Source organism: Chanos chanos, chromosome 6 (assembly GCF_902362185.1).
Source record: "Chanos chanos chromosome 6, fChaCha1.1, whole genome shotgun sequence".
Classification (NCBI taxonomy): Eukaryota; Metazoa; Chordata; class Actinopteri; order Gonorynchiformes; family Chanidae; genus Chanos; species Chanos chanos.
In genome coordinates this window covers 45,199,558-45,221,119 of record NC_044500.1, presented here as the reverse complement: position 1 = coordinate 45,221,119, position 21,562 = coordinate 45,199,558, and the positions used below count along the sequence as shown (strand labels likewise).

General features: G+C 42.4%; 2 protein-coding genes across 2 annotated transcripts in view; both read right to left on the bottom strand.

The window, feature by feature from the left end:
* Nucleotides 1–453: 453 nt before the first annotated feature.
* Nucleotides 454–16,835, bottom strand: LOC115815457 (tripartite motif-containing protein 16-like; the record flags this gene model as incomplete). Its single annotated transcript, XM_030778411.1, has 7 exons — nt 16,248–16,835; nt 14,850–14,945; nt 14,479–14,679; nt 11,768–11,927; nt 11,432–11,491; nt 893–1,397; nt 454–463 (listed from the first exon to the last, which is right to left on the bottom strand). Coding segments are annotated over exons 1-7 (1,620 nt in total), but the record flags the coding sequence as incomplete, so codon positions are not given.
* A 2,746-nt stretch (nt 16,836–19,581) lies between these two features.
* Nucleotides 19,582–21,562, bottom strand: part of LOC115815456 (tripartite motif-containing protein 16-like) — an 11,617-nt gene continuing 9,636 nt past the window's right edge. The window contains exon 7 of the mRNA XM_030778409.1: nt 19,582–19,616. Coding sequence (XP_030634269.1) covers nt 19,582–19,616 — 35 coding nt within the window. The remainder of the gene's footprint in view (nt 19,617–21,562) is intronic.

The following is a 21,562-nucleotide window of genomic DNA, read 5'->3' as shown; positions in this document are numbered from 1 at the left end:
AGAGAGAGAGAGAGAGAGAGATAGAGCGATGTCTGATGTGTGTATAGGATTGAGTGGTGTAGAGGAATCACTGTAAGAAAGTTTGTGTTTCATTGAATGTGTCCGTTTCAGCGTCAGTGTGTAAATGTGTTTATAACACGTTGTGTAGAAGCTCAGAAAAAAAATTAAGCAAGGGCTCAGAAAACGACAGCCATCTTGATGACGCGTTACCATAGCAATTGACTGTGGAGTCCGCATCAACTGCTAGAACTTTACTTACAAGGTAGCCTACATCTGCTGAACATGGCACCATTTCAGCTCCCACTGAGCCACCAGTTTGTACTGGGTAAAGAATCTGTGGTGCATTGTCATTCTGGTCCTGGATAATAATTTTATTATTATTGACTGTGGATGTATGAGAAACAGAGAGAGAGAGAGAGAGAGAGAGAGAGAGAGAGAGAGAGAGAGAGAGAACAATACACTGCTTTCCTATTGATATTCTGAATGATTTAATAAATTCAAGAACATATGAATGAAGTGGATGAAATATGGATTTTCAGTGTCAAGAATCAAAACTCTAGAAGAACTAAAACTGACACAATGACAGTCTTCCTGTACATAATTCTCCTTCTCTGATTCACACACAAACTCTCAACAATGGTGGCACATTGAGCTTCACAGAATGAAGGAAAAAAAAACAACAAACACATTCAGAGAAACTTCCCACAGTCAGAGGATGATCATTAGAGTAATCTCAGCTACAATCACAGCACTCCTTCACTACAACCTCCATCCATAATAACCTGATCATGTCTGTCATCTGATAATACAACACAATCATTTGACAAAATGATCATAACTGGACCATTCCATTTTTATTCATTTTGGATTTTGACATAACCTCACTGTTGACCCAGCACAGACATTAAACCCAGGATAGAGGGGCTGAGTGAATGTGGTGTGGACTCTGTGGATGAGGGTCATTGTGTCAGAGACGCTGTAGAAGGACAGAGTTCCTGCCCTGTGGTCCACATACACCCCTATTTTGGAGGAACTGGGAACTATGGGGAGTTCAGTCACTTCATTATTGTGCCAGAATGAGCAATAAGAGTGAGAGCTGTACAAATTCCAGGACTGATCATTAAATCCAAACCCACACTCACGACCCCCTCCTTTCCTGCTGATGTCTTTACATGACACTGATATAGAAACCCCATAAGGCCCACTCCACTCAGTCTCCCAGTAACAGCGTTCAGACACACTCTCTCTGCACAACACCTGATAACACCACTCATCAAATCTCTCTGGATGATCAGGATATGACTGGACTGTGTTACTCCATGTCACCACTCTGTTCTCCTCAGACAGACAGAGGTATTTATTTACCGTGTTGGGATCCAGTGAGAGATCACAGGAATCTAGTGGAGTTGAGAAATAAAAATGACAAATGAACATCAAGACATTCTAAAAATGAAAACTTAAATCAGTGAAATCAGTAAAAAAAAAAAATGAACAAAGACATGAATGAAATGTAATATTCACTTTATGTTAAGCCTGTGTTTCATTCTATTAAATTCACATTTCGAAACCAGACACTTTTTGTCCAATCTCAATATTTTGTCACATAGATAATCTCTCTCATATTAATTTTTAAATGTAAATTTGATTCCCTCTCAGGATCACCAAACACTTCCCTCTCTCTGCTCCCTCTCCCTCTCTCTCTCTCTCTCTTTCTGTTTCTTACTGTCTCTCTTTCTTGGTCTTTCTCTGTAAATCTACTCCTCTGTCAGGGAAAACAGGGGACTCAGTTGCAGACTCACTGATGAATAAATAAAATGTTTATTGTGCCAGGCAGAAGTCTTTCAATACACTAGGCAGAAAGCGGAATCCAAAAAACAAGCAGGGGTCGTACCACAGAGCAGTCAGAGGGAGGCAAACAATCCAAAACGGCAGGCAAAGGCAAAATCCAGAGACAGGCAAATGTTCAAAAGCAGGTACAGGGCAAGGCAGGCAGGCAGGCAGAAGAGGCAAAATCCAACAGGCAAAAAGTCAAAAAAACAGGCAGAGGTCAAGAACAGAAGACAATCAGGATAACAAAAGGCTAGGACGACACACTGTGGAAGGCGGTACGAACTGACAAACAAAGGGTAGAACAGGCAGGGTTTAAATAGACAGACTAATACTACTTCAACGAGACACAGGTGAGCACAATAAGTGAGGGGCGGGGCCAGGGCACATGGAAGACCAAAATAAACAAAAGCACATGACAAAACCAAAAACAAATGACAGCTGTCACCAGACCTGACCAGCAGGGGCACAATAGAGAGCAGGTCACGCAGGAACCCTGACAGTACCCCCCCTCCTACGGGCGCCTCCTGGCGTCCCAACTGGTGGTGTGGGATGGAGACGGTGGAACTCCTGGATGAGTGTGGGGTCAAGGATGTCCCGAGCTGGGACCCAACACCTCTCTTCGGGACCATAGCCCTCCCAGTCCACGAGGTATTGAAGTCCGCGACCCCGGCGCCGCACATCCAATAAACGGCGCACCGTGAAGGCCTCTGAGCCATCAATGAGGCGGGGGGGAGGAGGGGGCTTGGGGACAGGGCAGAGGGGGCTGCGGATGAAGGGCTTAACTTGTGAGACATGAAATGTGGGGTGGATACGACGGAGAGTGGAGGGCAGTCTCAGCCTCACAGCGACAGGACTGATCACCTTGGCGATGGGGAAGGGACCAATGAAACGAGGGGCCAACTTGCGGGAATCCACCCTCAGGGGAATGTCGCGGGCGGAAAGCCACACGCGCTGACCTTGCCGATAGCGTGGAGCCGTGCTGCGATGACGATCAGCATGTAGTTTTATCCTGGCTGTGGAACGAAGCAGGGCCCTCCGAGCGCGCCTCCAGGTCCGTAGACATCTCCGGATGAATGCTTGTGCTGAAGGGACTCCGACCTCCTCCTCCTGGGCAGGGAACAGAGGGGGCTGATAGCCCAGGCAACACTGAAAAGGGGACAGACCAGAGGAGGAAGAGGGTAGGGAGTTAATAGCATATTCAACCCAGGGAAGTTGTTGGCTCCAGGAAGAGGGTTCTTGGGAGGACAGGCAGCGGAGCATCACTTCCAGTTGTTGGTTGGCCCGTTCAGTCTGGCCATTAGTCTGTGGGTGAAAACCAGAGGAGAGATGGACCTTTGCTCCAAGCAACTTACAAAAAGCCTTCCAGAAGTGAGAGGTGAACTGTGGTCCTCTGTCCGACACTACTTCCGTGGGTAAACCATGAAGCCTGAAAACATGATGAATGAGGAGGAGGGCAGTCTCCTTAGCAGAGGGTAGCTTGGGAAGAGGGACCAGATGCACAGATTTAGAAAAACGGTCCACGATAGTTAATATGGTGGTGTTACCATTAGATTGAGGCAATCCAGTCACAAAGTCCAGTGCTATGTGGGACCAGGGTCTCTTGGGAACTGTCAGAGGCTGTAGTAGGCCTGAAGGGGGTCGGTTGGAGGACTTGTTTTGGGCGCAGACTGGGCAGGCTGAGACAAAGCTATGAACATCGTCCCTCATGGAAGGCCACCAGAACATCCGACTGATGAAGGCAGCCGTACGTCGGATCCCAGGATGACAGGAAAGTCTTGATGAGTGTCCCCACTGGAGAACCTGGGAGCGGACAGATTGAGGAACATACGAAAGGTTAGGAGGACAAGAGCTGGGTCCAGACTCACCCTGCTGTGCAGATCGGACCACCGACTCGATATCCCATCGAGCAGCTGCGACCAGACATCGCTTGGGGAGAATTGTAGTGACCTCCGGGGTGTCCTCAGATGCCTGAAACTGACGAGAGAGGGCATCTGGTTTGCTGTTCTTGGAACCAGGGCGATAAGACAGGGTAAAGTTAAACCGAGCAAAAAAGAGAGACCAGCGAGCCTGACGGGAATTGAGACGTCTTGCAGACCTGATATATTCAAGGTTCTTATGATCAGTCCAAACCAAGAAAGGAGAACTTGCCCCCTCGAGCCAGTGCCTCCATTCCTCCAGAGCAAGTTTGACAGCCAGTAACTCCCGGTCTCCGATGTCATAATTACTTTCCGTGGGGGTTAATCTGTGGGAGTAGAAGGCACAGGGGTGTAGCTTACCATCCACAGCAGAAAACTGAGACAAAACGGCACCCACTCCCACGTCAGATGCGTCAGTCTCAACAATAAATTGGCGGGCAGGATCAGGCTGGATGAGGATGGGAGCCGAGGTGAACCGCCTCTTCAACTCAGAGAATGCCCTCTCGGCAGTTGGGCTCCAACAAAATCTCAGTTTGGATGAAGTCAGGGAGGTGAGGGGGGCTGCCAGGGTACTGAAATTGCGAATGAAGCGGCGATAAAAATTGGCAAACCCTAAGAACCGTTGCAAGTCGCGACGGGAAGTGGGCTGGGGCCAATTCTCTACCGCCTTTATCTTTTGCTGATCCATTTGAATCCCTCCTGCCGTGATCACATAGCCCAGGAACGAGATGGTGCTCTTGTGGAATTCGCACTTCTCCGCCTTCACAAATAACTGATTCTCCAAGAGACGCTGGAGCACCCGTCGGACATGTTGGATGTGTTCAGGGAGTGATCTGGAAAATATTAAGATGTCATCCAGGTAGACAAAGACAAACAGATTTAGCATATCTCTAAGGATGTCATTAACAAAGGATTGGAAGACGGCAGGGGCATTAGTGAGACCAAATGGCATAACCAAATACTCATAGTGGCCTGATGGTGTATTGAAGGCAGTCTTCCACTCATCTCCCTCCCTTATGCGGACTAAATGGTAGGCGTTACGGAGATCAAGCTTGGAGAAGACTGTGGCACCTTGCAGCAGCTCAAGAGCGGATGACATCAGGGGTAGCGGGTAGCGGTTCTTCACAGTGATATCATTGAGGCCTCTGTAATCAATGCAGGGACGGAGAGACCCATCCTTCTTGCCGACAAAGAAGAACCCCGCCCCAGCTGGGGAAGAAGAAGGGCGAATTATGCCAGCTGCTAGGGAGTCCTGTATGTACCTGTTCATGGCTTCCGTCTCTGGTGGCGACAGGGAGTACAAGCGGCCTCTGGGTGGTGAAGTCCCTGGAAGGAGCTCTATGACGCAATCATATGGACGGTGAGGCGGCAGAGAAGTGGCTCGTGCTTTGCTAAATACCATGCTGAGATCCCGATATTCAGGGGGAACTGAGGACAGGTCAGGGTGCTCCTCTGGAGACGAGGGAACCGGGGTTGAAGGAGCCTGAGCAGCACGGAGGCAGTGATTCGAACAGAAGGAGCTCCATTCTAAAACCTTATTGTGGGACCAGTCAATGTGGGGATTGTGCTGAGCTAGCCAGGGATGGCCTAAAACAACAGATGCCTGGGGTGAATCAATCAAATGAAAAACAATGTTCTCCCAGTGATTGCCAGAGATGAGAAGCCTCACCGGAGCTGTTGTGTGAGTGATCCGAGCAAGCCTTACTCCCGTTAGTGCGTTGGCCTCCACAGGGAACTGCAGCGGAGTGGAAGGGATGCCAAGTTGGGCGGCCAGACCTGCATTCATAAAGTTCCCCTCTGCCCCAGAGTCGATGAGTACTGAAATAATGTGTCTATGGCCGTCAGTGACAAGGTAAGCTGGTAAAAGAGTACGTGTGGTAGAGGGCCGGGAAAGCGGAGTATTGCTCACCTGTAGTCCCGTGTTCAAAGGTGAGCGTTTAGCTTTTACTGGACAGGTGGACACAAAGTGGCCGGGCCGGCCACAGTACAAGCAGGAATTGGTGCTGATCCTCCTTTGTCTCTCTGAGACGGACAGACGGGCATGGTCGACCTGCATGGGTTCTGGGGTGACAGTCGATGGTGACGGATGACTTGGCGCAGACGACCCTGATTCAGGCTGGCGAGTGAACATATGAAACCTGGAGGGACCCCGTGCTCCTTCAGTAATCCACTCCTGACGACGTTGCTTCATGCGGTTGTCGATTCGTATGGCCAAATCTATCAGATGCTGAAAGCCAGTTGGTAGCTCACAGGTGGCTAGCTCGTCCTTAATGGCCTCGGACAAACCGTTCAGAAAGGCATCATATTGGGCCTCTGTATTCCAGTCGGTCGTGGTGGCAAGAGTGCGGAACTGGATAGCATAATCTGAAACTGAGCGGACTCCCTGCCGGATTCTCAGCAATTCTCTGGCGGCCTCTCTCCCATGCTGGGAACGATCAAAGACCCTCCTCATCTCATCACAAAATGCCTGGTAGCTGTCACAGAATGGAGCCCGAGTCTCCCACACTGCCGTTCCCCACTCTCTTGCTCGACCAGACAGCAAAGTGATGACATATGCAATACGGGCTCGATCAGTGGGGAAGGTGGTGGGCTGGAGCTCGAAAACCAGAGAGCACTGAGAGAGGAAGGACCTGCAGGTTCCTGGTTCGCCGTTGTATGACTCAGGTGGTGGCAGACGGGGCTCTCGGGCCAGCTGAGCTGGAGGGGTTTGCTGGGGGGCGGATGACGTTACTGGTGGTGAATGGCTAGGTTTCAGTGCCAGCTGGATCTGTTGTAACTGGGAAGTGATACTGGTCAGGGTGGCAGAGAAGGCCTCCATTGTCTGGTTAACGTTGGCAAAATGGCCCTCATGTCTTCCCAACATTGCACCCTGTCGAGAGAGAGCCTCTCGAAGCTGGCTGGAGTCTGCTGAGTCCATTATGGTCAGTTCGTGTTGTCAGGGAAAACAGGGGACTCAGTTGCAGACTCACTGATGAATAAATAAAATGTTTATTGTGCCAGGCAGAAGTCTTTCAATACACTAGGCAGAAAGCGGAATCCAAAAAACAAGCAGGGGTCGTACCACAGAGCAGTCAGAGGGAGGCAAACAATCCAAAACGGCAGGCAAAGGCAAAATCCAGAGACAGGCAAATGTTCAAAAGCAGGTACAGGGCAAGGCAGGCAGGCAGGCAGAAGAGGCAAAATCCAACAGGCAAAAAGTCAAAAAAACAGGCAGAGGTCAAGAACAGAAGACAATCAGGATAACAAAAGGCTAGGACGACACACTGTGGAAGGCGGTACGAACTGACAAACAAAGGGTAGAACAGGCAGGGTTTAAATAGACAGACTAATACTACTTCAACGAGACACAGGTGAGCACAATAAGTGAGGGGCGGGGCCAGGGCACATGGAAGACCAAAATAAACAAAAGCACATGACAAAACCAAAAACAAATGACAGCTGTCACCAGACCTGACCAGCAGGGGCACAATAGAGAGCAGGTCACGCAGGAACCCTGACATCCTCCTAGTTTATTCAGTTAAACTAAACTGAGGGTTTTGTCATAAGTTATGAAAATATCACTAAAGTAAAATCACTAAAGGGGGAGGGATCAAAGGGGGCGGGGCTTATCTGCTGTTGTTTTATTGTGACTGTGGAATGTTTGAAAACTGTCAGCAGTCTAACAGTCATAACTGTCAACTTCACTAATCAACTGTCACACTGTGAGTGTCAAATATTAATTCACTTTCTATAAAAGAAATTCATTCACTTTAATTCACTTCCTTTGGCCTCTTCTTTCTGTCCTTTTTTATCATCTCCATTTCTTCATGTCTCTCTTGTACTCATGGTACTCATGATTTCTCTCTCCCTGTCTTTCTCTCTCTCTCTCTGTCTTTCTCTCTCTCTCTCTCTCTCTCTCTCTCTCTCTCTCAATTCAGTCAAACAAGCTTTAGTGACATGTTTGTAATACATGTACTATTGCCAAAGCAGATCATTTTATGACAAATGTTAACAGTGAATTAATGAGGGAAACACAATAGCAGAACAGGCAGAAACAGAACAAGTAACAACAACAGTAACAATGTAATTTGAGAGAACCAATACTAATATATAATAATAATAACGCTAGTGCTACTACTAATAATAATAATTGCTAAGGAATTATTTATTTTAGCCATGTTGCAATCATGCAGCGATGAGTGACTGTATGCATGTGTGCCTGTGTCCGTGTGTTTGTGCGTGTGTGTGAGTGTGTATGCGTGTTAGGGATGGTAAGATTCACCAACTCACACAGGTACACTGGTATAAAAGTTCACGATGTGATTGCCCTGATTAAAAAAAGTCTGCACCGGATACAGTTTGGGATGAACTCAGGGTGCATCGTTTCTAACATCTTTACATCTGTAAAATCCGATTTATTTATGTATAATTATTAGTGGAGGCCCTATGCCGTCATTATTTAGAAATGTGATCAATAATTTGAGACCAAGAATTTTATATTTAGATCGATTCCTCTTCTCTAAACTGCTTCTCAAACACACACACACACACACACAAACACACACACACACACACACACACACACACACACACTCTCTTATCCCCACTGCTGTCAGTGGTCAATTCTCCTCAAGTCTCTCAGCCAAGTCTCGCACCAGCTGGAGTCTCCTTAAGAAGAACCAAAGAACTATAATCAAACTATCTGGACCATATTGAACTGTATAGAATCATATTCTTTTGAATTGCATCGTATCATGTTGAAGCGCACTGTGCTGAATCAAATCCTGTTGAATCGCACTGAATCACAATAGAGGTGAATCATATCATCACATCAGTAGTTGGTTCATATGTATCACTAATGTATTGGATCGTTGGCAATGCATCGAGATGTGTATCGCATTGGCCTCAGTGACGGAGATGCACATCCCTAGTGTGTGTGTGTGTGTGTTTGTGTGTGTGTGAGTTACTCACATTGTAAGAACTCATCTCTGGTTTTGAGTTCAGGGAGAGGAGTGATGTCAGTGTTTGTCACTATAAAAACAAAAGGATTCATTAGACTCATTATTAAAGTGTTCAAAATGGAAAGAGAAATAGAGAAATGAAAGAGAAATGATTTGAAATTAAATATTTGTGTGTGACTCAAATTGTAGGAACTCTTCTCTTGTTTTTGGTTTACGAGGGGAAATGATCTTACTGTTTGTCACTATAAAAATAAGAGGACTTATCACTGAACCGGAAATGGTTTGAAATGAAATATTCTTCACAATGTTTCAGTGACAATGTTACAATGTAATATCTGGTCCCTACCTTTACTGGAAAGTCTTCCAGACTCCTCCTTACAGAAATCCTCCCGACGCTCTTTCAGCTGAGAGACAGATTTTCCTACATCCTCAGAAGAGAAGTTTAGACTGGTGTGGATGCTGTTTTGGTCTTCAAATCCAGTAGGGGCACAGAGAGATGAGAAACTCTACACACACACACACACACACACACACACACACAAATACATAGGTACAGCTTTGATGGATGGAAACAAAACTCTAAACACATTTTACTGAGGAGAAGACATACCTCTCTTTCAGTCCTCAGTGTGAGATCACAGGAGTCTAGTGGAGCTGAGAAATAAAAATGAATGACGAATGAACATCAAGACATTTTAAAAATGAAAACTTAAATGACTGACATCAGTAAAAAAAATGAACAAAGACATGAATGAAATGTAATATTCACTTTATGTTAAACCTGTGTTTCATTCTATTAAATTCAAATTTTGAAACCAGACACTTTTTCATCTAATCTCAACTTTCTCACATTGATAATCTTTCTCATATTCATTTTTAAATGTAAATTTGATTCCCTCAATCATGATAACCACCAAACAGTTCCCTCTCTTTCTCTCTCTCTCTCTCTCTCTCTCTCTCTCTCTCTCTCTCTCTCTCTCTCTTTTTTTTACTGTCTCTCTTTCTTGGTCTTTCTCTGTAAATCTACTCCTGCTAGTTAATTCAGTTAAACTAAACTGAGGGTTTTGTCATAAGTTATGAAAATATCACTAAAGTAAAATCACTAAAGGGGGAGGGATCACAGGGGGCGGAGCTTATCTGCTGTTGTCTTATTGTGACTGTGGAATGTTTGAAAACTGTCAGCAGTCTAACAGTCATAACTGTCAACTTCACTAATCAACTGTCACACTGAGTGTCAAATGTTAATTCATATTCTATAAAAGAAATTCATTCACTTTAATTCACTTCCTTTGGCCTCTTCTTTCTGTCCTTTTTTATCATCTCCATTTCTTCATGTCTTTCTTGTATTCATGGTACTCATGATTTCTCTCTCTCTCTCTCTCTCAATTCAGTCAAACAAGCTTTAGTGACATGTTTGTAATACATGTACTATTGCCAAAGCAGATCATTTTATGACTATAAATGTTAACAGTGAATTGACGAGGGAAACACAATAGCAGAACAGGCAGAAACAGAACAAGTAACAACAACAGTAACAATGTAATGCGAGAGAACCAATAATAATAATAATAATAAAAATAATAATAATAATAATTATAATAATAATAATAACGCTAGTGCCACTACTACTACTACTACTACTACTACTACTACTATGGAGTTGTTTATTTTAGCTATGCTGCAATCATTGAGCTATGAGTGATTGTATGTGTGTGTGCTTGCGTCCGTGTGTGTGTGTGTGTGTGAGTGTGTATGTGTGTTAGGGATGATAAGATTCACCGATTCACACAGGTACACAATAGCAGAACAGGCAGAAACAGAACAAGTAACAACAACAGTAACAAAGTAATTTGAGAGAACCAATACTAATATATAATAATTATAACGCTAGTGCTACTACTACTAATAATAATTGCTAAGGAATTATTTATTTTAGCCATGTTGCAATCATGCAGCGATGAGTGACTGTATGCATGTGTGCCTGTGTCCGTGTGTTTGTGCGTGTGTGTGAGTGTGTATGTGTGTTAGGGATGGTAAGATTCACCAATTCACACAGGTACACTGGTATAAAAGTTCACGATGTGATTGCCCTGATTAAAAAAAGTCTGCACCGGATACAGTTTGGGATGAACTCAGGATGCATCGTTTCTAACATCTTTACATCTGTAAAATCTGATTTATTTATGTATAATTATTAGTGGAGGCCCTATGCCGTCATTATTTAGAAATGTGATCAATAATTTGAGACCAAGAATTTTATATTTAGATCGATTCCTCTTCTCTAAACTGCTTCTCAAACACACACACACACACACACACACACACACACACACACACACACACACACACACACACACACACACACACTCTCTTATCTCCACTGCTGTCAGTGGTCAATTCTCCTCAAGTCTCTCAGCCAAGTCTCGCACCAGCTGGAGTCTCCTTAAGAAGAACCAAAGAACTATAATCAAACTATCTGGACCATATTGAACTGTATAGAATCATATTCTTTTGAATTGCATCGTATCATGTTGAAGCGCACTGTGCTGAATCAAATCCTGTTGAATCGCACTGAATCACAATAGAGGTGAATCATATCATCACATCAGTAGTTGGTTCATATGTATCACTAATGTATTGGATCGTTGGCAATGCATCGAGATGTGTATCGCATTGGCCTCAGTGACGGAGATGCACATCCCTAGTGTGTGTGTGTGTGTGTTTGTGTGTGTGTGAGTTACTCACATTGTAAGAACTCATCTCTGGTTTTGAGTTCAGGGAGAGGAGTGATGTCAGTGTTTGTCACTATAAAAACAAAAGGATTCATTAGACTTATTATTAAAGTGTTCAAAATGGAAAGAGAAATAGAGAAATGAAAGAGAAATGATTTGAAATTAAATATTTGTGTGTGACTCAAATTGTAGGAACTCTTCTCTTGTTTTTGGTTTACGAGGGGAAATGATCTTACTGTTTGTCACTATAAAAATAAGAGGACTTATCACTGAACCGGAAATGGTTTGAAATGAAATATTCTTCACAATGTTTCAGTGACAATGTTACAATGTAATATCTGGTCCCTACCTTTACTGGAAAGTCTTCCAGACTCCTCCTTACAGAAATCCTCCCGACGCTCTTTCAGCTGAGAGACAGATTTTCCTACATCCTCAGAAGAGAAGTTTAGACTGGTGTGGATGCTGTTTTGGTCTTCAAATCCAGTAGGGGCACAGAGAGATGAGAAACTCTACACACACACACACACACACACACACACACACACACACAAATACATAGGTACAGCTTTGATGGATGGAAACAAAACTCTAAACACATTTTACTGAGGAGAAGACATACCTCTCTTTCAGTCCTCAGTGTGAGATCACAGGAGTCTAGTGGAGCTGAGAAATAAAAATGAATGACGAATGAACATCAAGACATTTTAAAAATGAAAACTTAAATGACTGACATCAGTAAAAAAAATGAACAAAGACATGAATGAAATGTAATATTCACTTTATGTTAAACCTGTGTTTCATTCTATTAAATTCAAATTTTGAAACCAGACACTTTTTCATCTAATCTCAACTTTCTCACATTGATAATCTTTCTCATATTCATTTTTAAATGTAAATTTGATTCCCTCAATCATGATAACCACCAAACAGTTCCCTCTCTTTCTCTCTCTCTCTCTCTCTCTCTCTCTCTCTCTCTCTCTCTTTTTTTTACTGTCTCTCTTTCTTGGTCTTTCTCTGTAAATCTACTCCTAGTTAATTCAGTTAAACTAAACTGAGGGTTTTGTCATAAGTTATGAAAATATCACTAAAGTAAAATCACTAAAGGGGGAGGGATCACAGGGGGCGGAGCTTATCTGCTGTTGTTTTATTGTGACTGTGGAATGTTTGAAAACTGTCAGCAGTCTAACAGTCATAATCGTCAACTTCACTAATCAACTGTCACACTGAGTGTCAAATGTTAATTCATATTCTATAAAAGAAATTCATTCACTTTAATTCACTTCCTTTGGCCTCTTCTTTCTGTCCTTTTTTATCATCTCCATTTCTTCATGTCTTTCTTGTATTCATGGTACTCGATATTTCTCTCTCTCTCTCTCTCAATTCAGTCAAACAAGCTTTAGTGACATGTTTGTAATACATGTACTATTGCCAAAGCAGATCATTTTATGACTATAAATGTTAACAGTGAATTGACGAGGGAAACACAATGGCAGAACAGGCAGAAACAGAACAAGTAACAACAACAATAACAATGTAATGCGAGAGAACCAATAATAATAATAATAATAAAAATAATAATAATAATAATAATAATAATAATAATAATAACGCTAGTGCCACTACTACTACTACTACTACTACTACTACTATGGAGTTGTTTATTTTAGCTATGCTGCAATCATTGAGCTATGAGTGATTGTATGTGTGTGTGCTTGCGTCCGTGTGTGTGTGTGTGTGTGAGTGTGTATGTGTGTTAGGGATGATAAGATTCACCGATTCACACAGGTACACCGGGATAAAAGTTCACGATAAGAAGGCCCCGATTAAAAAAAGTCTGCACCGGATACAGTTTGGGATGAACTCAGGATGCATCATTTTTAACATCTTTGCATCTGTAAAATCTGATTTATTTATGTATAATTATTAGTGGAGGCCCTATGCCTTTATTATTTAGAAATGTGATCAATAATTTGAGACCAAGAATTCTATATTTAGATCGATTCCTCTTCTCTAAACTGTCTCTCAAGCACACACATACACACACACACACACACACACACACACACACACTCTTATCTCCACTGTTGTCAGTGGTCAATTCTCCTCAAGTCTCTCAGCCAAGTCTCACACCAGTTGGAGTCTCCTTAAGAAGAACCAAAGAACTATAATCAAACTATCTGGACCATACTGAATTGTATAGAATCATATTCTTTTGCATTGTATTGCGTTGAAGCGCATTGTGCTGAATCAAATCCTGTTGAATCGCACTGAATCACAATAGAGGTGAATCATATCGTATTGCATTAGTAGTTGGTTCATATGTATCACTAATGTATTGGATCGTTGGCAATGCATCGAGATGTGTATCGCATCGGCCTCAGTGACGGAGATGCACATCCCTAGTGTATGTGTGTGTGTGTTTGTGTGTGTGTGTGTGTGTGTGTGTGTGTGTGTGTTACTCACATTGTAAGTACTCGTCTCCGGTTTTGGGTTCAGGGAGAGGAATGATGTCAGTATTTGTCACTATAAAAACAAAAGGATTCATTAGACATTATCAAAGTGTTCAAAATGGAAAAAGAAATAGAGAAATAGAACAGAAATTATTTGAAATTAAATATTTGTGTGTGACTCACATTGTAGGACCTCTTCTCTTAATAATAGAGGACTCATCATTGAACTTTTCAAACTGGAAATGGTCTGAAGTGAAATATTCTTCACAATGTTTCAGTGATAATGTCTACAAATATATACAATCGCTACCTTTACTTAAAAGTCTTCCAAACTCCTTCTTCCAGAAATCCTCCAGATGCTCTTTCAGCTGAGAGACAGATTTTCCTACATCCTCAAAAGAGAAGTTTAGACTGGTGTGGATGCTGTTTTGGTCTTCAAATCCAGTAGGGGCACAGAGAGATGAGAAACTCTACACACACACACACACACACACACACACACAGATACATAGGTACAGCTTTGATGGATGGAAACAAAACTTTATACACATTTTACTGAGGAGAAGTCAGTTACTGTTATATTGGTGATCACTTTGTCCTCTACTGTTACCTGGAGGAAATGGATGTGATCCTTTGTGTGTGAAAGCTGCTCCAGCTCAGTGTCTCTCCTCCTCAGATCAGAAATCTCCTGCTCCAGTTGCTCCAGGACTCCTTCAGCCCCACTCAATTCACTCTTCTCCTGATCTCTGATCAGCTCTGTCACCTCACGACACCTTCTCTCATTGTCCTCCACTGCTGCCTGTGCAGAGCGCTGTTAGGAGACACACACACACACACACACAGAGGAGGGGGGTTCATTACAATCGCACACTTCACTCAGTGCGTACTAGCCCAACACTGGACTCCTCACTGACTGACTGGAGGAGAGCCCTGACTGAGCCCTCAAATGACTCCTCCAGCAGCCAGCTCTTGTCTTCTCACCCTCAGAGACTCCACAGCCTGTCTCAACTCCTGCACCTTCTTCTCTCTCTCCTGGATTCTCTGCTGGGTTTTCCTCTGACTTTCTCCCAACTGTTTCTGTTACACAAATAAAACACATCACACTTGGCCTGTTAACATACAACTGGTTCTTGAACAATAATCAGTACAACAGTATCAGTGGAGACAATCATCATGTAACTGAAATGTAAAGGAATGTGCTATTGAAAACAAAAGAACAGGTATTTAGCCCCACAAGTGCTCTGCATTCTCACTTTTCTTTTTGAATATAATGAGTAGAAGAGAGTAGAAAAGATACTTGTTCATCAGTTTAAGTTAACGTTTGTCCAGGTTAGAAAGCATCCTAAATATCTCTGTGATTATCTGTTATCGTTTGCAAAGAGTCGTGTAAGATTCTTTAATAGTTGTGATGATAATTTGTGAACTGTTTGCTTTTCGTCGATGCACTTGGCCGTTCATATCTGTATAAAATCTACACAACACTACACAAAATCTTCACATCTCCCTCCTCCCAGAACTCTCCAATTTTACTCTCCATTTTGCCACGAAGAGTTAAGAAATAAAGGAAGTGTCTGCATTAAAGAGTAATGCTGCCCCTTAAGGGAGCAGAGGTCGAAGTTACATTTACATCGAAGGTTTACTACATGCCCTCTTGTGGTCAGCTAGCTCTATTAGATGAAAAATGCATATAAATGGAAAAACGTTCAACAGTAATGATTAATTTAAATGTCATTTTAAAACAATGGTGCCTCAGAAATGTTAAGTACAACAACGTTGATAATTAATAAATCGATATTTCATGGCATCTGTAATAGCAACATTTTCTCAAAATATCCTCAGTCATCTTCTTGTTATTCCAACTCAATTCTGTTTGTCCTTCAAGATGTTTTTTTTTTAAATAAAGTGGACAATTAAAGTTCTTTCAGAAGAACTGGTCCCAGGTTCTCTGCTCATTCATAATTTGACCCCAACCCTGGACTTAATGCTGATGTCATTTGGTTCATTGACGGGTAACAACCCAGGACCTGACGAACAACAGTGACACAGAAAACCTCTCCCACAAGATCTTAATACAGAAACACCACAGGCCCAAACAAGTAAAACTGAAGAAAAAACAGCCCCACACTCACTGACTCCAGATCAGTGTGACAGTAGATGAGACCTACATTCGTAGTTTGTGTCTTTATGGTTGGTGTTGGCTGTTCAAAGTTCAAACTTATTCTTACTCATTCAGTCAGAGAATTAAAAGATTGATATTAGTCATACTAAATTTGCAACAAAATAAACAGCTTTTGTAGTACCGAATCCAGATGACAGTTAGTGGTCAGTGCACATTTACACACATTCTCATTGAGCTGTAAGAGAAGTCCCTGTACATACCTGTCTTTCAGTCCTCTCTGCTGCCACTGATACTGTTTTGTGGTCTCTGTGTTGATCCACCAGACACAGATAACACAGGAACTGTTGGTCGGTTTGACACCAAAGTTCTATCAGTTTGTTGTGATGATGACAAATCTGGTCCTGTAGTCGTGTGGAGGCTTTGACCAGCGTGTGATTCTGGAGGGCAGTGACCTCATAGTGAGGCTGGAGGTGAGTCTGACAGTATGAAACCAGACATGTCAGACAGGACTTGATGGCTTTTTCTTTCTTCCCAATGCAAAAATCACACTCCACATCTCCAGTGTCACAGTGAGCAGGAGGAGCAGCAGCTTGGAGTCTTGTCTTCTTCAGTTTCTCCACCATTTCAGCCAGTATAGTATGTTTACCCAGAACTGGTCTTGGACTGAAGGTCTGTCTGCACTGGGGGCAGCTGTAGACTCCCTTCTGATCATTCAGGTCCCAGCAGCCCTTAATACAGCCCATACAGTAACTGTGTCCACAGGGAATAGTCACAGGATCCTTAAGGAGATCCAGACAGACTGGACACATGAACCGGTCATGATACTCTGAAAAACTGACCTCTGCCATTTTCAGAAATATGATCAATCCATGAAACGCATGCTGACCACGAAACTCAAGGGACTTTGATTTCTCTGTAAGTGAAAGTATTAGTGACTTCCTGGTTCTGTATGAGAGTGAAAGATTATTTTAAGGCCAAAGATCATTTACATTTCACAGAGAGGTGTGTCACTTTGATAGAGCAAGAGAGAGAGAGTAAATGTGTGTGTCTCTGTGTGTGTGTGTGTTATTTAACCTGGAATCTGCCCTTACAAATTTGCCTGTGTAATTAAGCAGCAGTGTCAGTATGAAACTCTGCCACCCTCTGCTCACATGTGTGTGGTAAACAGACACTGAAGATAGTGAATTAGAGTCACTAGACAAACCCAACTAGTTCATCAAGCAAGTATATTTCAGTCTCTTTTATAACAGCTGTAGCAGGGGCGGATTTAGGCATGGGTGACATGGGCAGCCACCCAGGGCGCCATCTTGCCCGGGGTGGCAATTGAGCGATCAGTTTTCTACTGCTTATTTGCACGTCACGTCAATGATATTATGTCACCGTATGGGTCGGTTAATCTTATCAGAGTGGGCGCCCTGATTCTAGTTTGTGAGCTAGATAGGCTACTGCCTGGGAAGGTCGCCCACTCAGAAGTACGAGATTGGAGGGGGGAGGGGGGGCAGTGAGGGAGGAGTTCACCCAGGGCGCTATACAAGTTAGAACCACGCCTGAAGTATGCACACTAGCAATGTATAGTGTTTCGATCTTGATAAGTTAAACCTGTGTCACGCTGGTGGTGTGGTGCAGGACCCAAGTGCAAAGACACGGTGATGAAGGTGACCAAACAGAAGTTTTTACTTAAAATGAAGACCAAAGTACAAGTAAAACTAGAACAAAAACCAATAACAAAAAGGTGCCGCATAACAGAGTGCTCTAAAACACAAACAACGATAGACAATGGACAAGGCAAACATTAGGACTTAAATACAAGGGAGAACGAAACAGGGCAACGCAGGATTGGTTGAAACTAAACAAGGTTAATAATGAGACAAACAGGAACAGGTGAGGGGCGGAGACAGACACAGAACGAGAGCACAAAGACATATCAAACTAAAAGTCCAAAATGGTGGTGCAGGTTGTGACAACCTGTAATGTTTTATACGTGCCATTATCACGCTCATGTTTTTAGTGAACTGGTTTACATTCAGTCTATATTGTTGGATTTGTGGGTTAAATAAAAGATGTCGTTACTAGCCCCGAAAGAATGTTGCATAGAATTGTATTTTTATAATTTAGCAAATTATATTTCTATTCCTGTCTAGTAATGTCTACGAGTAAATGTTTATTGATTAAAATGTGTTTGGGATGCTTTACACATTTGTTCTTATCAAATTTATTGCAACTTCTGTAGCTAGTCATAGTTGCCCAATATGGCGCCTGCACTAGAAATCCTTGTAATGCAGCTCTTGCTGATTCATCCTGAGGCAGAAAAGTTAATTGATCACTGTTTAGACGCCATCTAGTGGCTAGTATTAGAATTGTATGTCGCGATTTCTTTATTCCCTTGTGTTCCTTTGTACAGAGACCACACACACCAATTCATATTGCTGTTCAGTCAAAGACTTAAGAGAGGGTGGATTTCCGTAACCTCCTGTCTTTGCCCAATCATCCCTCTGACCGAGGACTGGAGTGATTTCAGTTGGACCCCAGCATACATACACCTTCAGATGTTCCACACGTGAATGGGACAGGGCACAGAGGTCCAAATTTATTTATCTGTCTCCTTCTTTTTTGGTTTGTACATTTTTAGTTTGTCATTTTTTTAAATAAAAAAACATTAAGAAAGGAGCTGAAAACAGACAGCATTCAAATGTTCAACTGAAAAATGAGTTATTCTTAGCTATCCTTGTATTAAATTAAGTGGAATTTTAAGTGTGTGTAACTTACATTGTAAAAGCTCTTCTCTGGTCTTTTGAAGAATGATTTTGACATTTGTCACTATAAAGTAACATACTGATTATCCACCTGATTAAAATGGAATTGTAATCAACTTGACATTAAATAAAATATACTTTATTCTGTGTTTTCAGTGACTCCAACCTGCGCTATCTAGAAGTGGTATCAGATTGTGCTTGTTTTGTTTGGATTCTTCTAGACATTAAAACGACTGATTGTTTCTAAGCTCTTTGAGAGTGTCAGGCCTCTCTCTCTCTCTACCTCCCTGTCTCCAGGCCAATCAGAGTCCATTTGGACTGGTATTCCAGAAATCAGGTTTAACAAAATCTGAGTCTAATCCTGAACTCTGAGTTGATTAACCCTGAGATGGGAATCTCTGAGTTGTCAGTTCCAGAAAAGCTGATCTGTTAGCTCAGTCAACTCTGAGTATGTTCACTCTGAGTTGAGCGCGTGCGTGACGACTACAAAAAGCCATTGTCAGTGGAGCGCCGAGACTACGATTCACCATGGCAACTAGCGAAAACAAAAAAAAAAGTCAGCCTACTTCACCCCGCTGGAGGTAGACATTCTGATACATGCTTATGGCGAGTATGAACACATTATCAAAGAAAAAAAAAAAGGAGACCAACACAGCTGCAGCAGCAAAAGAGAGACAAGTCATGTGGGAGAGAACCGCTGCCCGAGTCAGTGCCTGAAGTCTGAACGCAGTAGTCTATTCCTTTAACATTTAACCACACTTTCTTTTAATATTACAGGTGAAAGTGGTGGAATGTTATTGAACAAAATGCTATTTTCATTTAGGTCCAATCCCATGTCAGCTCAACCTGTCCCGCTGCTGCTGAAGATGACCGACACTGGTCCAGTGGACCGGAGGAGGGAGAGTACAGATGCCAGCTTTAGGTATAGGTGTCTCTCCTGGTCCCTCAGCCTGCTGACAACCCTTTGACAACTTCACAGATTCAGTGACCACCCCAAGGCCCTGGATCCTCTCCAGATCACCCCTGCATGGAGCTCCTTACACTGCTCCCATTGCCCCAGCATCTTTGGCACACATGTATGCACGTGTGATTGGGTTTATTAAATAGAACATCCCCTTCAGGGCTGAAATGGTAACTAGGGTCATGTCTCCTGTCCACCCTGTGACCCTGTTTATTTAAGTTTAAATACAGATAAAGTAGACTGCTCTGGTTCTCATCAATCTACTGATGATTTCTAAACAGTTTACTGATAATTATTGATGACTTATAAAAATTGTGTATTAAGAGGTTATTTTACATGAGTTGTTTCTTGTTTGTCTCCATCTGCTGGTCACACAATGTCCATCCATCTCCAACACTCTCCACACCTTACTATTGGCTGATTACTGTGAGGAGAAGCGGCAGTAATGGGATGTATTGATGTACTGCTGTGTAATGAGATGAATCTCCAGACTCAGACAAAGTCTCTGGAGGGTCTGTGGACAGAGACACAGACAGACAGAACAGGCATATATAGATTTTGAGATTTGTTTGGAGACACTGACAGGGAAACACACATTCGCACACACTACAGTATAACCAGTGGTTTTAATGTTTAAATGTTTTCAGCTACATATGAAGGAAGTGTATTAAAGTATTTCTGTCTGAATGGTCAATGTCCAAATTACAAGAGAAAACAAAAACTAGACAATGTAAATATGATGATTTTACTGGTCTGTACAAAACTCTCCCTCTCTGATTCGAACACAAACCCTCATTAATGGGGAGAGACTCGGTCATTAAGAGAAACCTCCCAGCCAGCACTTCAGAGATCTGACCAGAAAATATGTAGAGAAGAATCAGAGGATGATCATTAGAGTAATCTCAGCTACAATCACAGCACTCCTTTACTACAACCTCCATCCATGATTAACTACAACATGTCTGTCATCTGAAAAAAGTGCAGGTTTCCAATGAATGAAGCCATAGCTTGACGCTCTAACATCTCCCTTCATCCAAGTGCACATTCAGAAAACTACCCACAGGACCACTCAGTAAAATTTAACTGTTTACTTCGACACACAAAATATTTTAGACAAAACATTCTTCATACCAAAGTACTGGACAAAACTCAAGAGAAAATAATGAATGACAAAAAGAGACCAAGAAAAAGAGGTAAAAAAAACTGTATGACTCCACTCTATTCTTGCCTAACTCCTCTCTCACCAGAGTAACAAGAGGCAATTAAAGATGCATGTAGTTACCAGAACAAACAATAATTCACCTATTCCCAAATATTACAAATGTACTACAAATGAAATCTTATTGTCACGCTGGTGGTGTGGTGCAGGACCCAAGTGCAGGACACAATGATGAAGGTGAAAAAAAAGGAGGACTTTACTGGAACTGAAGATCAAAATACACGTGCAGAACAGGAACAAAAACCGATAACAAAAAGGTGCAGCTTGACAGTGCTCAAAATACACAAACAACGATAGACAAAAGACAAGGCAAACATTAGGGCTTAAATAGAGGGAAAACTAAACAGGGAAACACAGGATTGGTTCAAATTAATGAGGTTAATAATGAGACAAACAGGAACAGGTGAGGGGCAGAGACAGACACAGAACAAGAGCACAAAGACATATCAAACTAAAAGTCCAAAACGGAGGTGCAGGCTGTGACACTTATGTATTTTAAATCATTCACTTACCTTTTAAGTGCAAAGAATCAAACAGTTAATTTGTTCCATTACTGAAAATATGTTATTGTAAATAAATCAGCTTGTAAATACTAAATCAATACTATACCAAATACATTACTATTGTCTCACATTTGAACTT